General features: G+C 43.3%; 1 protein-coding gene across 5 annotated transcripts in view; it reads right to left on the bottom strand.

Moving 5' to 3' along the window:
* PLCL1 (phospholipase C like 1 (inactive)) overlaps positions 1-16,575 on the bottom strand; it is a 319,441-nt gene extending 302,866 nt beyond the window's left edge. For 2 of the 5 annotated variants that reach the window (XR_331663.5, XR_012905400.2), the window contains exon 1: positions 15,960-16,575. Coding sequence is in view for 2 of the 5 variants with exons in the window: in XM_075934258.2 (XP_075790373.2) it covers positions 15,960-16,247 (288 nt within the window). In the remaining 3 variants the exon portion in view is untranslated. The remainder of the gene's footprint in view (positions 1-15,959) is intronic. The other 3 variants (XM_075934258.2, XM_006117924.5, XM_075934260.2) reach the window with 3 other exon arrangements.
* Between the last annotated feature and the right edge of the window lie 689 nt (positions 16,576-17,264).

Raw genomic sequence — 17,264 nt, 5'->3', positions numbered from 1 at the left:
TTTGGCAGCTGGCGAGCTGTGACTAGGTGGAGCCGCCCTGTGGTGGCGAGGGCGACCCGCCCCGCACTTCAACGGTGCCGACCCCCATGTTGCACAGGCAGCGCGACGTTCTGACAGCGGTCTGTGCCGCTTGATCCCGTGCAGCCACCCAGCTGAGTGGCGTGCAGGGGGGCCGAGTCCTGGGACGGGAGCCAGAAGCAGGGGCGGGGCCACACGCGGGCAAAAGGCGGGGCTAGAGTATGCGTGCATCCCTGACGTCAGGGGGAGAGGCACCGGCGCAAGAGAGCGCCACATTCAAAAGGAGAGCAGCAGAGGAAGGCAGAGGGGAGAGGAGACGGAGAAGAGTAACAGAGGGAGAGGGGAGAACAGAAGAGTGAGCTAGAAGACAGCAGTGGGCGGAGGAGTGAAGGGTGAGAGTGGAGCGGGACAGGAGATGGAGGAGGTCAGAGAAGGCAGGAGGTAGACGGGGAATGAGCTTAGAGCAGAGCGTGTGGGCAGAGGACGTGAATGGAGAAGCGGAGGTAAGAAGCAGCCCAGAGTGGAGACACTAAGCGGACGCTAAGGCTGTTGTTGCACTTCAAAGACGGAGGCGCCCTTCTCAACTAACCAAATAGTGGATGCAAATTACATCGACTATTCAATTAGCCAGTTAATCTAAATTTAACATCCCTAGCACATCTACACAGCAGGGCTAAAGCTGAAATAGCCTATACAACTTGAGCTACATCAATTGTGTAACTTAAGTCGAAATAGCTTATTTTGGCTTTTGGTGCAGTCTACACAGCAGGAAGTCCGAGGAAGAACACTCTTCCTCCGACTTCCCTTACTCCTTGTAAAATGAGGATTACAGGAGTCAGAGTAAGAAGTCTTTCAGCTCAGCATTATTTTGAGATGGTCGAAATAACTGCTTGTAGTGTAGATATGGACTATGTTATGTTATGTTGGTATAACATCAGTTACTGACATTATTCCAAAATAACACTGTTGTGTAGACATACCCTAAATGTCATTACAGCAGGGATAAATTTACCTTATTTACCTACAATCATTTAAGTAAGAACCTGTTAAAAGCTTTGAGAATCATAGCAATTACCCTTTTACCTTCATAAATTTACAAGCTAATCGAGAAATCAGAACAAATGGAATAATTGTGACAGTCTTCATCGTTGTGATATACATGGGGGAAATTACAAGGTTAGTATGATTAGCAGTAATTTTCAATTTCTGAAATTAAAAAGATCTAAAGAAACTAAATTGTTAGCCCTAGAATGTACTATTCCTGAAAAACAGTGTTCCACATTATTAGATATCCAGAGCTCAATGTTATTAATACCAACAAGTTCTCCCATAGCATTTTTCCCAGAGAGTGAGATCAGTATTATTATCCACATTCCACACCTGGAGAAACAAGGATAGAGAGAGGGGGGTGCGATAAGTTGACTTGCATAACGTCACGCAGCAGGCAGAACCACAGACTGACTCCAGATCTGTCAAGTCCCACTCCAATGCCTTATCCACTAGGGCATACAGCCTAACAAAATATTTACTAGACTAAAACTGATTCTAAACACCAATTCTTATAGTAGCAATAAATGGAGAGTAGATCTTTTTAAATGTTTCTTACTTTAGAAAACTTAGTCTTTTCAATAAGTTATCGGAACCTTTTGACCCAACTGGGAGTAGTTCCCAAAATTATTTTTATTCCATGTAAAAAATGTATATTTCTTTGCAGAGGGTGTTAAGGTGTTATCCAAAACTAAGCCTAACAGGTGCACACAGAAAAATAAATATATTATGCCAATCTGGTATTGCAAACGCAAACTTGATGAACAAGATGGAATAGAAAAAATCATGGAGGGGATCCTCAAGGAATCCATTTTGAAGCACTTGGAAGAGGGGAAGTGATCAGGAATAGTCAACATGGATTCATGAAGGGCAAGTCATGCCTGACCAATCTTATTAACTTCTATGATGAGATAACTGGCTCTGTGGATATGGGAAAGTCAGTGAATGTGATATACCGTGACTTTAGCAAAGCTTTTGATATGGTTTCCCACAATATTCTTCCAGTAAGTTAAGGGAATATGGATTGGATGAATGGACTGTAAGATGGACAGAAAGCTGGCTAGACTGTCAGGCCCAACGGGTAGTGATCAACAGCTCCATGTCAGGTTGGCGGTCGGTTTCTAGCAGAGTGCCCCAAGGATCTGTTCTAGGACCCATTTTGTTCAACATCTTTATTAATGACCTGGGTGAGGGGATGGATTGCACCCTCAACAAGTTTGCAAATAAGCTAGGGGGAGAAGGCAGGTATAGGGCCCAGAGTGACCTAGACAGATTAGAGGATTGGGCCAAAAGAAATCTGATGAGGTTCAACAACGACAAGTGCAGAGTCCTGCACTTGGGATGGAAGAATCCCAAGTATTGGTACAGGCTGGGGACCGACTGGCTAAGTAGCAATTCTGCAGAAAAGGACCCGGGGGTTACAGTGGATGAGAAGCTGGATATGAGTCAACAGGGCGCCCTTGTAGCCAAGAAGGCTAATGGCATATTAGGGTGCCTTAGAAGGACCATTGCCAGCAGATCTAGAGAAGTGATTATTTCCCTTTATTTGGCTCTGCTGAGGCCACATCTGGAGTATCGTGTCCAGTTCTGGACCCCGCACTATAGAAAGGATGTGGACACATTGGAGAGGGTCCAGCGGAGGGCAACCAAAATGATGAGGGGGCTAGAACACATGACCTGTGAGGAGAGGCTGAGGGATTTGGGTTTGTTTAGTCTGCAGAAGAGAAGAGCGAGGGGGGATTTGATAGCAGCCTTCCAACTTCCTGAAGGGAGGTTCCAAAGAGGATGGAGAGAGGCTGTTCACAGTAGTGACGGATGGCAGAACAAGGAGCAATGGTCTCAAGTTACAGTGGGGGAGATCTAGGTTGGATATTAGGAACAACTATTTCACTAGGAGGGTGGTGAAGCACTGGAATGGGTTACCTAGGGAAGTGGTGGAATCTACATCCTTAGAGGTTTTTAAGTCTCGGCTTGACAAAGCCTTGGGTGGGTTGATTTAGTTTGGGATTGGTCCTGCCTGGGGCAGGGAGCTGGACTTGATGACCTCCTGAGGTCTCTTCCAGCTCTATGATTCTAAGATGTTTCAACATAAAGGATGCATTACAGCAGGCGTGGGGAACCTCAAGTCCGGGGGCCAGATGTGGCCCCCACCTTGCCTGGATCTGGTCCCTGAGACTCAGGGCCCTTCCCACACTACTGGGAAGCCTACACTGGTGCTTCAGCCCTTCCTGCTGCCCCACTGCGGGACTGGAGCACACAAAATCTACTAGCTTGGGCCCCTCTAGGCTCTGGTGTGTGTGAGAATGTGGGGAGTGTCTTTCTCCTCAGTCGTAGGCCATGTCACTTAGGGTGGTTTTGTTTTGTTTTTGGTTGGGATGTTGTTGTTTTTTTGGCTTCTCACTTGTGTGCAGCCCCTGACTGATTTTTCTGTGAGTCAGCAGCCCGCAACCCAAAAAAGGTTCCACACCCCTGCATTACAGGCTCCATGGTAATTGCCTGCAGTTTCATGTTTTCAACAGAGAATAACAAAAATTTCCATTAACTCAAATTAAATATTTCTTTTGCAGATGGACTTAATCTCATTGGAGCCACAAAATGCATAAAACATTGTTGTAGGAACTACTCTGCAGTGCCGCTCAGATGTAAACAATTACAGCTTTATTAACTGCTGCTTAACATATTCAGTAAGCAGAATCAAGCATGCCTCTGCTAATGCCCTATCCAGCAGTGCCAACATAACAATAGAACATTATGGACTAAGCACTTATTACAGTGATCTTTAAGATTACAAACTTGAAAAAAATCAGTCAACTATTAATTACCACATTGATTTTATTATTCGCAGAAATAACAGCCATGTCTTACCAAGAAAAACTATCAAATGAAAAATCCTACACAAAGTCCACCCAAGATGAAACAAGTGCTTGGTTAAAAAGATGCAAATTCTGGTTCTAGCAGAACACTGGATAGACTGAGTTCTTGTACTCAGGTCGCTACACAGAGGTCATCCCGTTCTCAAGAGGTCAAAGATAGGGATGGTTAATGGGACAGGTTCAGCTGATCTCATGATGCTGTATAGATCAGGAACACTCAACCTTTTTTCATTCGCAACCCCCGGAACCAGGAAAAAAAAAAGCACCGGGAACATTTTATTGCGGCTCCTTTGATTTAAAACGCCGGTATGCACCCCTGCCGCTCCCCCCGCCCCTGCCGTGTGTACATCGGGCACCGAGCCAGGAAAACAAAATGCTGGCCAGCCCAGATCAAAGCACTGCAACCCCCAGATTGCGCATCACTGGTATGGATAATCACTTCAATGAACAATGCTATGACCATTTCAACACAAAAGCTAAAATGGAAACCATGAGCAAAAGCGTTCCTATTCACAATCAATTATCATTACAAATACTTAACTAATGCAATAAAACCAAAATTTATTTAAAACTCTTACATAAGTAGTGTGCCATCCAAACAACTCCTCTGAATCCTGACAGCTCATTGAAGTTAGTGGAAAGACGCCCATTGATTTTGGTCAAGTGCCACATTTTCTGAGATGCCACACAGAAGGAAGAATTTAGGATTATCATATATACTCAATCATAAATCAAATTTCTTTGGTAAAAAATGATGTAGTAAATAGCAGTGGTTGGCTTATGAACAGGTCATTGTGTTTTACCAGTTTTTTTTTTTTTTAACTGGGGAGGGGGGTCAGCAAATTTCAGTTGCCAACCCAGCAGGGCAAACTGCTGGCACACTGGTACATTTTATGTACCTGGTGTGTCGGCAGGCATGGAGCCCATCAGCTTCTATTGGTTGCTATTTGTTGTTCCCAGCCAATGGGAGCTGCGGGAAGTGGCATGGGCCGAGGGACGTGCTGGTTGCCACTTCTCGCCACTCCCATTGGCCATAAACAGTGAATCACAGAGACTGGGAGCTGCAGGACTCCATGCCTGCAGGTGCTCAAGGTAAACAAAACACTCCGACATGCCAGTGGCTTATGTGGACGAGCTGAATAAGTCACTGCGATTTTTCCAATATTTTTTACAATTTTTTTTAACTTGGGGGGGTTGACTTATGAACGAGTGGACTTATGATCAAATATATACAGTATGTCACTACAGGCAGTCCCCGGGTTACGTACAAGATAGGGACTATAGGTTTGTTCTTAAGTTGAATTTGTATGTAAGTCAGAACTGGCTCCAGATTCAGCTGCTGCCACTGAAACTGACCAGGGGCTGACTACAGGAAGCTGGAGGCAGAGTTGCTCTGCCCCCAGCTTCCTGGAATCAGCCTGATCAGTTTCAACAGCTGCTGAATCTGGAGCCTGGGACAGAACAGCTGGGGCGCTGCCCAGTAGGTTCCCACAGGACCAACCCGGCAGCACCCCAGCTGCTCTACCCGAGGCGTCCCGCAACAAAAGCCTGGTCTGATTGGGGGGGGGGGCGCACTAGCTGCGCCCAGGCGGCGGCTTTGCTCGGGTGTCCCTGGTCTGCTGGGGGGGTCCAGCGGCTTTGCTGGAGCGCTAATGAGCGCTTCATTAGCATACTCTCTGCTGGCAAAAGCCAGCAGTGTAGACATAGTTTTACTGTTAAGGAGGAGTTCTTGAGGAAGTTCAGACAAGCTCTCTAAATTATATAGTAGATTAAAACTGAATATTAAAAGTATATTTTACTACAACTAAAAATCAAATAAATCAAAACAAGTTTAACATGTTTCATTTTGTCTTTATCAAAATGTCTCAACATCGCATTGAAAATGTAATCAAATTAACACATTACAGGGACCTATTTTGATTTTTATGCATCTTCATTTTCTGACAAAATTGTTCCGTCTAAAAATATTTTGACCAGCTCTTATTTCAGCAAGTGTTTTGCCTCAGTAAGGGCTGCAGGATTTGGTCCTTAGTATAGGTGTTCTGATATGATCCTAGATAAGCCAAATACTGGACATAAGTGGTGAGATGAATCCTATACAAATGTGACAAGGAGTCCTGTGGCACCTTATAGACTAACAGATGTATTGGAGCATAAGCTTTCGTGGGCAAAGACCCGCTTTGTCAGATGCATGTAGTGGGAAAATACATCTGTTAGTCTATAAGGTGCCACAGGACTCCTTGTCGCTTTTGCAGATCCAGACTAAAACGACTACACCTCCGATCCTATACAAATGCTTACTGCAATAGGATATGAGGCCCAAATTTTCCAAATGTATGCCAGTGCATAACTTCCGTCGAAATCAATAGGTGTTAGATCCCCATGAATGCCTTAACACACACACACACACACACACACACACACACTGCAATTAAGTTCCAAAATACTCTCAAACCAAAAATACTGCTCCCTGCAAACAATGTTATTACCACAAATACGCAGAAAATGCAGCATTGATCTACATAAACTTGATATTTCCTAAAACCAAGGCTATCATAATCTGGAATTACCAGGCAAAAAAGCCTACTGATTTTTAGAGGCTTTACTTTCTACTTATACATCAGAAAGTTACCTGCCAAAAACAAATTATGAGCCAAGATGGGTCCCACAAACAGACAAGACATCAAACACAAAACTAGTGTACAGAGGTGCTAAACCACTCACTTAAATAATGTTGCACTGTTTATACAAATTCTGAATTTGGCCTAGCTACTTGGCAACTCAAGCTCATCAATTCAGGTTAATCCATATGTCCCAACAACAATATAACATCTCAGATATTGTGAACAAAGTATATTCACAGACCTTAGCAACAGAAAAGATGTGAAGTCCTTTTACTTTTATTTTAACTTTTAAAAAATTCTTGTTATTATTAAGCATTTAAAAAAAATCAAAACAAATACATTAAATAGAGCACAAATGGCACAAGAGTCAGACATGCACTAATTCTCCAGAGTCTAATAGAACAAACTCTATAAACATCCTTCCTTACTTTTCAATGAGAATATTTAATTAACTGACCATGCGGGAAGACTTTTCAGAATTTTTTTTTTTTAAACTGTTCACTTGTTTATTGTTCAGACCAATGGCAGAAAGTTATGGTACAAATCACTTTGGTGTGTCTAAACTACATGGCTCTGTCAACAGAGCCATGTAAAGTAGTTTATTCGACATTGTCAATGAAGCAGGGATTTAAATAATTCCCACTTCATTAAAATAAAAATGGCCGCTCTGTGCCGACAATCGGCTGATCCGGCACAGCTCGGCAGTCTAGACGCGGATTGGTCGACAAGGGAAGCCTTTGTCAACCGCTCCTGTAAACAAGCCTCGGGTTTACAAGAGCAGTCGACAAAGGCTTCCCTTGTCAATCAATCCGCGTCTAGACTGCCGCGCTGTGCCGGATCAGCCGATTGTCGGCACAGCGTGGTGGCCATTTTTATTTTAATGAAGCGGGGATTATTCAAATCCCCGCTTCACTGACTATGTCAAGTAAACTACTTTACATGGCTGCGTCAACGGAACCATATAGTCTAGACACCCCCTATATAGCTATCAAAATTTACTTCTAATAAGCTTTTTCCTATTTAGACTAACAAAAGGCATCTAAATCTAAAACTTACTGTACAAGCAGCAAAATACACTACTAAATAATTCCAGTGACACAAACAATCCTGAGAAATGTAACTTTCCTATTTAGTAAAAGCTTTTCCCTCATATCTTCAGTAGCAAAGAAAGATGTGGGAAATATGTTTCCTCGCCATACTAACTTCAGAGCAAACACTGACAAAAGATTAAAACCTTACATTATTTTATTAGAGGTTTATAAGAGCTAGAAATATGTTTTGGACAAATTTAGCTTCTTGAAGTAAAATAGCCACAATCATGTTAGCCAGCCACTTGAATAATTTTACTAGATTTGAAAACTGCCTGTAAACTACTGAAGGCAGAATAGGAAAGAGAGCAATCCAGTATGATACCTGTGCAAGGACTATCAGACTGAGCTTTAAACTCTGTAAATATGCAACAGTTCAAAGCAATGTTTGAAAGTATTACATTGAAATTAGGAGTGATCTTATTGTACCATAATGACAAAGGAAGTGATAATGTTGTTCCTTCCCCTGCCCCACTCCAACTCTACTTTATATGCAAAGTCCATTGTTATCAATAAAACAATGACCTATGTCTTAGGATATCATTGGACAAAGATGTTCTTCTGTTATGGGGAGGGAGAAGAAGAACCGTTTCAAAAGTATACAAGTAGAGCAGGGATACTGAGATGCCTCTGAGGAATGTCTTGGCAAAAAAGTTGCATAACAGTTCAGTAAAAGATATACAAGGGGATTATATTGGTGGACATCTTCCTATCAATTTATTGAACTATATATACACACACACTTCCAGTTTCCAGAAAGAAAATAACAGCTGACTTCACTGAGAGTTCCATGCTGACAAGCCTTACAGGTTGGAGTACTAACTATTAAGAAGGGACCTTTCCCACTTTAAGCTCCATCTTCTTGCCTCCTTGCTGAGAAAAGGTAAGAAAATTGCAATTATACTTTCAGTTTGCAAACAACTGATTTTGATTTTGTCTTGGATAATTCACCAGAAAGGATAAGAATTATTGAAAAGTATTTAAAAGTAATTTAACCCATGTGACCATAGACAAGTTCCTACATCTCTGTGCCTCTTTCCCCTTCATACTTCCTTTATACCATGTTGTGTCTTCTGTAAGCCCTTCAGGACAGAGACTTTCTTTTATTGTAGGTTTGTACAACACCCAGTGGAGGGGAGACATTCTCAGTGGAGGCCCCTTGGTATAAGTAAAAAACAACTACATTTTAACCAGTAGTGAAATTAGTAAAAAGTGTTTTTCTCTTGTTTTCTAAATAATGCCTCATTTATCACTTGTGTACACATACTAAATCATAAAATTACTGATTTTTAAACAAATAACCTCTTGTTTTACTTCTAATCATGGCTATTTTAAAGCTTCTCAAGAAGTCAGAGTTAAGATGGGATTTGAAATGCCACACACACACACACACACACACTAAAAAAAGAAAAAACAATGAGAGTTATCTGCTTGCAGACTCTGCCTTTTAATGTATGACATAATATTTCACACTTTTCTTTTGCCAAAAATTATATAAAAGCACTATAGAAAAATAGGTCCTTACTACTCTACTTGCTTTACACATTTTGGGCAGCAGAGGAGGGAAGAGAAGAAATGCTTGGGAATTCCTCCATGCTTCATTTCAGCTTTTTCTTTTCTTGTTGAATTTCAGGAAAGCAAACTCGCTAGTTATGGACCTGGTCACATCATGATTATAGTTCTTATTAAAGTTAATTGTGCACAAGAGCAGTTGAATACAGATAAGCCTCTTTAAGTAATGCCTCTGAACCTGCCTACAAAGTTTGGACTTGCATAAAATTCTCCCAAATAAGCTTTGACAGTGATTTATGACCTCAATAAGTGAAATCCCCAATATAAAAGATTATTTTCTCTTTTCTTTTCAAACGATAACTCAGAACTGAGTTAAATTAAAGGACTCCTGAAAAGGACGATGGGGATGTTCAAAAGTACAAAGTCAATTATGTCTATTACCTGCTTATGCCTTTTTAAAATTCCTCCATTAACTACAGGGTTGTGAATAAGAAGTTATCAAGTTAAAATGTAAATTAATAAAAAGCTATTTTCCTCTAAATGAGAGAGCGAGAGCACATGTCCAAGGACAAATATACAGAGCTTAGACACACTGGACATTATCCAAATTCATATTTTACTTATGCTGTAAGTCAAATTTAATTTGCTATAGAGAATTAAAAAAAATAAGACTGTACTCAGTCCTTTCAAGCAAATATCCTCTGGAGGTCAAACACACCACTGCTGCAAGCAACTCCACTAGTTTTCATGGAGATGCAACCTGTAATGCTACCTCTGAATTTGATACAGAGATCCAAAAAGTGGCTACTAAAATTAATTTTAAAAGAGTGTACTTTAACTAAAATAAAGCTGCAGGACTTGAACACTCCTAAGTCAGCTGGACTAATCATATGCTTAATGTTAAACAGGCCCGTAAATGCTTTGGTGGACTGGGGCCAAAGTATGCAGTTCCTGAACAATCAAGTCCAAAGAAAGTATTGGGATTCTTTTACAATTAGTTGCCACCACTACACTAAGGTTACGTCTAGACTACATCCCTCTGTTGACAGAGGGATGTAAATGAAGTACTTCGAAAGTGCAAATGAAGCCGGGATTTAAATATCCCGTGCTTCATTTGCATAATCACGTAATGGCACTTTCGAAAAAGCGCTATTTCGAAATTGAAACCACAGTCTAGATGTGGTTCTTTTGAAAATGGGGCACTTTTTCGAAAGATCCTGTAAACCGGAGGTTTCGATTTCAAAACAGCGCTATTACGTGATTATGCAAATGAAGCACGGGATATTTAAATCCTGGCTTCATTTGCACTTTCGAAGTGCTTCATTTACAGCCTCTGCTGACAGAGGGCTGCAGTCTAGATATAACCCAAAGGCTCACACACCTGAAATTTATTGGAACTTTGCCACTGATGTCAATAAACTCAGAATAAGGTCATTACCTTACATAATACCTGCAATTCATTTCACATTCATGCCTGTTTTGTTGATTGCGACTAAAAACCTTGATTCTCAGACATCTGAGCTGGTTTTAAACTGGTGACCAAGTACTGAATCCAATTATGAATCCTTTTTGTCATCTAGTCCTGCGGCCTCTACAGACACCTTGCTGCAGCCCGGGGTGAAACTAATATAAGTTTATTACGGGTACTGTTATGTCGCACTCTCCTGGGGGGCTCAGGGCAGAGGGATGGCAGGGTGTGATACAACAATACCTGTAAGAAATGTAAGTGTTGGGCTGAAGAGGGGCCAGGTAGGGGTGGGATGTGTGAGGATCATAGCAGAAGTCAGGGCAGAAGCTTGGGTGTGAGAAGAAGCTCAGGGTAAGGGGCTGCAGGATTCAGGGCTGGGGACTTTGGGGGGTGTAGGAGTCATGGTTAGGGCATATGAGGGGTTCAGGGCAAGAAGGTATGAGGGGGGCTCAGGGTAGAGTATTGGATTGTGGGAAGTTTTTACTTTTTGTTTTCAAACAAGTCGAGGCTGGGAGTGTGGAGGGCTCAGGGCAGGGGGCTGGATGTGTGTAAGGGTGAGTGTGGGAGGGTGGAATGCAAGGACAACATTTTCTGTAGGAGAAGAGGCTGCAGCTTCACATAAAGGGTTCCTGTTGCTTTTTCCTCTTCCTGCGACTAGGGAGGAAGAGAAAGTGCAGAGCTTGCTGCATTCCTCCTCTGCCCCTCCCCTGGGTAGTCTGGAGCAAGTGGAAGGCAGAGTACTCGGAGCTTCATTCTTAGTCACAGCAAGCAGGAAAAGCAACAAGGACCTGGTATGTATGGCTGTAGTATCATCATCCCCCGAAATAGTAGCAGCGGTGTGGGGAAGCACCCCCAGCCAGCCCCTCTAACCTGCCTCGCTATCTGCTCCTGAGCACAGCATCCTGCAGGAAGCCAGAAACCAAGCTGGGATGGGATGAGTGCTCCAGGCAGCCGTCTTGTTCCCGGACGGTGGCACCGAGGCACACTGGCTTAATTTCACCTCTACTACAGCTTCATGGTGTGTATACACAGCAAAGTTATTTCCAAAATTATTGACTTATTCTGAAATAACTATGCGAGCATCTACACAGCAATTCTGTTATTTTGAAATAATTTTGAAATAACGGACAGCTTATTCTGACGTCTGTAAACCTCATTCTATGAAGAATAACATCTATTCGGAAACAGCTATTTCAAAATAAGGTGTGTGTAGATGCTCCACTTCTGCTATTTTTAAATAGCCCCTCACCAGGGCCATTCTAAGTTATTCCTCCTGGGCCTCTAAATCAAGATAGCACGTCTACATTAGGGAAGCCTGCCTCGGACTAATTTTGAGTCTTCTCTGCAGTGTAAACATGCTATTCGAAATAAGCTATTTTGGAATAACTATTCCAGAATAGCTTATTCCGAAATAACTGTGCAGTGTAGATGTAGCCTCAGAAACCTGCACAAAGTCATTCAATTGTTTTCTCAAGTCAACCCACTTTTCAGCGCATAAAAATAATGAATTTAAAGACTGAAATGGGCAAAATGTGTGTGGGGGGGGGGGCTTTTTCAGAACATCCCTTCTTCCTCGTAAAACGAGGTTTACAGGGATGCTGAAAAAATGCATCAGCTCTTCCAAAAAAAATTTCAGAAAAGCAGACACGTTCCTTGGATGTGGCACGGTTTTTCAAAAAACTCGGCAATCTAGACATACCCTTAGAGTCACACACTGGGATTGAAACCCACTTTTTTTTGGTACTAACTACTTTTCTGTGAACACTAAAGAAGGTAATCCTGTGGGCAGGGGAGTTAATTCTTCATAACTAGCCCCAATAGTCAAAACAGAGGATTACTCTAATATCAGTTTTCCACAATTTTGCATGTCATCAACGTGAAGTGAAAATGACATGAAATTAATCAGAATATAATATGTAATAATTATTTTGAAACCTTATGGAACATGGAGATTCATATCAAAATATCAAAGTTGCAAAATCAATTACGTTCTCTTTACCTTAGGTCAAGATCTCGTTATCTAGGGGAGGTTTTGTAAAGACTTCAGGAGAAAAATTAAATTGTACATTTTAGAGTCTTAGAATATATGCTCAAGGAACCATAATCCAAGTCCCATGTGTATAATTTTAATAACCTGAATAATCCCACTGAATTCAACTTTTAACTAATGCTTATAGAAGGTTACATACATGCTCAGATGCTTTCATGCTCAGATGCTTTCCTAGATTTGGACCAATTTGATTCACATTAGCAGTTTACACTGGAATATTTCAAAGGAAATTTAACTCCCTTAAAATGTCTTTGGAAATCACAGCCTTAAAATCCAACTCTGAATGTTTCAGTTATGATAAAGAATAGACATATGAAGAATCTAGAGCAAAGCATGACTGTTTGTTACTGTTCTGCCTTTGGCCAATTTTTATCCAGCTTTTATTTAATTTCACAAGAATGAAGGGTGGAAGGCTCTTTCTGCTGCAGAGGTGTCAACCATAATTGAAGTCTTTTTTCTCACCCAGGTGCAAGGTCTACTTTTCACTCCTGTCCCCACAAGTCCAAACCAGGGCACAAGAACCAAGGCGATGGATATGTGTCAATGATATCATCCATGAAACCGCCATTAACGTGCATTTTCAACTCTCTCATCCTAACCTTGGCAGGATCATCCTCCAGGATTCATTGTGTAACTTACATCTTTACAACGCAGGACCACTTAGTTCAGTACATTTAAAAAAAAAATAGCAACACTTTGCTTGACTTCTTTCTTAAAAGCTAAACTGAATATTTTAATAAAACCTGGGAGACTTCCCTAATAGGTTCAATTTTGCTCTAAAATCCTTGACTATTAATTTAACTGTAACCATGAGGATGTGAAGCAGACAGTATTGCCTAGCAATCTGGAATGCATTCAGCTTTTAAACATAATTTAATTTATTTGTGTCACTGCATATTTTTCTATACAAAAGAGTGAGAGAATTATCAAGGTTGAAGCTATTTATTCTGCCTTCAAATTCTTCACAAATGCTAAATAAAAACAAAGGTGAATTACTAAACAAAAAATTTGATTGCTATTTCAAAACTTGCCAATTTGAAATAAGCAAACATTACTAAGAACTATACCAAAAATGCAGTTTCATATAAAGTTTGAATCTTAAGCCTAATTACTACAATGTTAGCATTCGACTGAATGGATACATTTATATTTAAATCAATGTCAACATTTCCATTATTTTCTGTAGATGCAGGTCTGGGCCCTTCATCCCATGAAAGTAGATATCCCAGGTATTTTTCAAACAAGATGTTTACATTATTTGGTGGTAACTGCTGTGGGTCATGTTAGTGACCTTCTGCTTCACTCCTGCATTAATTACCGCTTTTTAACAGCACTTCTACCTTTGGGGCCCAATCCTGCCACCCACAATTCAGCTTCATTGGAACACATACTTTTGACTTCAGTTGGACTGCTCACTTGAATAAGAGCAGCATACGTCCATATATTCAAAATAGCATCTTGAAGATGTCCTCTTTCATGTGATTATCATCAAAATTAGCATGAACCAATTTAATCACCTTAAATGTGTGCCCACAGCCCGCTCTATAAAGTCTTTCTTATCAGATAAAACTATTGCATCTCTGTTGTTTCTAACCCAAGGTTTTTTCTGATACTTTTGCAACAACAATTGAGGTATTTTCTTCTTTTCATGGAGGTTCACATCCAAAAAAAAAAAAAAAAAAAAAAAGCTAGTACAGTACAAGGTATTTGTAGGCCAGATATACCACCCAGTGTTCTTCAGCACAGCATATGACTCTCTAGCCTGCACCTTTAGCATTTAGAAGGTTTGGAAAACAAACAAGTATGTGTGTCTATTTACACAAGATATTACATGATCAGTTCCATTTCACACAAGTGCTGCAGAAGCCAGTTTGGAGCGCACAAAAAACTGCATGTGTGTGTATAATTGGCTGCTGTATGTATCTTAGAAATAGACTGTGAGTATATAGTCTGTATTATTTGTGCCCAAAGCTGTCATATGTGAATGGTTTGTGCAGTACCTTCCTTCCCTCACTCCTACTTGCTAAAGGAGAAGGAAAAGCTGTTGCTACTGCTAAATATCCTTCCCAGCCAGTTCAGCTGCTACCTTGACCCATCCCCCATTTATTCCCTGACTCCCCAGATTCTTTCCTATTCAACCACCCACCTCAAGAGCAACAGATCAGCATCTGACAATGACAAAAGGCAGCATCAACTGAGCCTTGCTGCACAAACTAAGAGCTTAAATCGTTTCCTGCTCATCACTCTGTTCCTTCCCTTCCCGTTGGATAAAGTGTTGGGTGGGTGGTTGAGGGGGAAAACAAAGTGTTGTCTAGGTTAAAAAGGCTAAAAGCTGGAGGGACAGGTGTCCTCCTCAGCATTCCTCCCTTCATAGTTATATTATGCTAATTTTAATAAGTATCATTTCTGAGTCTATATAGTTTTCATTCTTACCTGAAATCCATGCAGTTCTGGATTGCTCCTAATTCTTCAAACTAATGTACCCTAACAGTTACAAATACCTTCGAGAAATGAGAAATTGAAAATTTACATATAGGCTATGGGCTCTCAAGCTTTTTCATGGCACAGACCACATTTTAATACAGAGGGTATATCTTAGGGGCTTTCTCTTTCCATTTCATATTGGGAGGGACCACTTCTCATCCTAGGCACACTCTCCTCTAACCATTCACACACCAATGGCATCTACCACGGGGAGAGCTTGAGAGGGTCCTATTACAAAAGTTTGGTCAAGGTAGTAATGCTAGGCAGCTGCAAAATAAAAACGAAGAAGAAGAGCCAATAAGTGGGTCTGGCCCACGAAAGCTCATCATCTAATAAACCATCTTGTTAGTCTTTAAAGTGCTACGTTGTCCTGCATTTTGCTTCAGCCAGTATTATGTGACTAGGCATCAGTGCTTCACAGGCCACCACCAAGTGATCTTGCAAACCATCGGCGCGGTACCCATACCACGACGGAGAAAAGGAGCAATAAAAAGCTGCATCTTCCCCGCAGTTTCCTCCAGCTCCACCTTCATATAGCGATGATCCCTGGCCAGGGTCTCGTTACGAACTGGGCAAACATATGCCTAGCCCATTAGCTGGGGGAAAGGGGAAGTGGCTGCAGCGGGATACTTGCTGTGCTCCACACGAGCGAGGCAGCCTCTGCGGGCACCAGCCTTTCCAAGGAGGGACATGCACTTGAGAAGAGAACGCTCCCTTGTGCCCCTAAGCGCCCTACCCCAAGGAGCCCACGCGCGACCCGGGCCCACGCGTGTCGCGGAGGCTGGGGCGCCCTACCTTGATAATGCTGCTCCTGCGGGGGGTCGCCTTGGCAGCTTCCAAGAGACAGGCTTCGGGGTCCGCTGCTGCCCCGGCCGCGGTCCCCAGGCTGCCGGGAAAGCGCTCGGCGGCTCCTGCCATAGCCAGTCCGCTCCTGCGCTCCAGCCTCCTGCCCGGAGCCACCGCAGGGATTTCCAAGGTGACGGGCTCTGGCCCCATCTCCGCTTCCTCCTCGCCCTTGCGAGGAGCCTCGGGAAGGGCGCGCCCCGCCGGCGGCGGCTCCTTGCTGCCCGCGCGTCCTGCCATCGCCCTCCCGACGCGGCGCGGCTCCTGCGCTCGCTGCACCGGCACCAGGGTGGGGAGCGCGGCGCGCTCGCTACTGCGCGGCGGCGGCAACTTTCTGCGGAGGAGTCATTGTCAGCCCGGCGGAGCAGCCGCCGCCGCACGGGGCGAGCCGCCTTGCAGCAGGAGGGGGCTTCCCAGCGGCAGGGAGAGGCCGGGCGTGCGCCCCTCGGGGCAGGCAGAGAGCCAGGGGCGCGGGCCGGGCAGGAGCAGAGGGCTCGGAGCAAGCGAGCGAGAGGAAGCGCCTCTGTTCTGCTCTCTTGTGGGAGAGCCGGGCTTGTTTTGACAGGCCGGCCTGACAGACAGGGAGCCGGCCCACTTAGCGCCGGAGCAGCTTTTCCGAGGGGGCTGGGGGCGCCCAATAGTAAAGGCAGGGGGTGTGGCCACGGGGCTGGCTAGGATGTGGGCTCGGGGGGGAGTCGAACGGGACGGGCCCCTCTATTAGCCCTTCCCACCCGCCCCGCGGGAAGTTTTCACGTGTGACCAGGGACGGGTAAAAGGTGCGACTGAAGCAGGGGAGGAAGAAGAGGGCGAGTGGGCTCTGCCCCCCAGAAGCCCACTGAGCGCAGCCTTGCTTTTAAGGATAGAAATGTAGCCGTGCTAGGCTGGGGGAGCTGAAGCAAAACGCAGGACAATGTCTTTAAAGGGCTACGTTGTCCTGCATTTTGCTTTTAAGGCAGAGCGCGCATTTGTGCTGTACCAGTCACCCCAAGCACCCGAGGGAAGTGTTGGAGTGTAGCTACGTCAAATGAAAGAGGAAAGAGAAGAGAGAGGGGATCAGTTCGTGCCCCTGCCAACCGTATAAGCACATCCTTTCTGGCAACGCGGCACTTAACTTGTATTAGAATCGGCCTTCAACGTGTAAATGCTTAAATATATAACTTCTGCTTCTGGGATGCTTTGAAATGTGGCCATGGGAAGCTGAAGATATGCTGCTATGGGAAAATGCAAAGAAACAGGAGACATGAGAAAAGGTTCCAA

The sequence above is a fragment of the Pelodiscus sinensis genome, chromosome 7 (genome assembly GCF_052426305.1).
Source record: "Pelodiscus sinensis isolate ZL-2025 chromosome 7, ASM5242630v1, whole genome shotgun sequence".
Taxonomy (NCBI): domain Eukaryota; kingdom Metazoa; phylum Chordata; order Testudines; family Trionychidae; genus Pelodiscus; species Pelodiscus sinensis.
The sequence above is the reverse complement of the archived record's forward strand: the minus strand, read 5'-3'. Positions and strand labels throughout refer to the sequence as shown.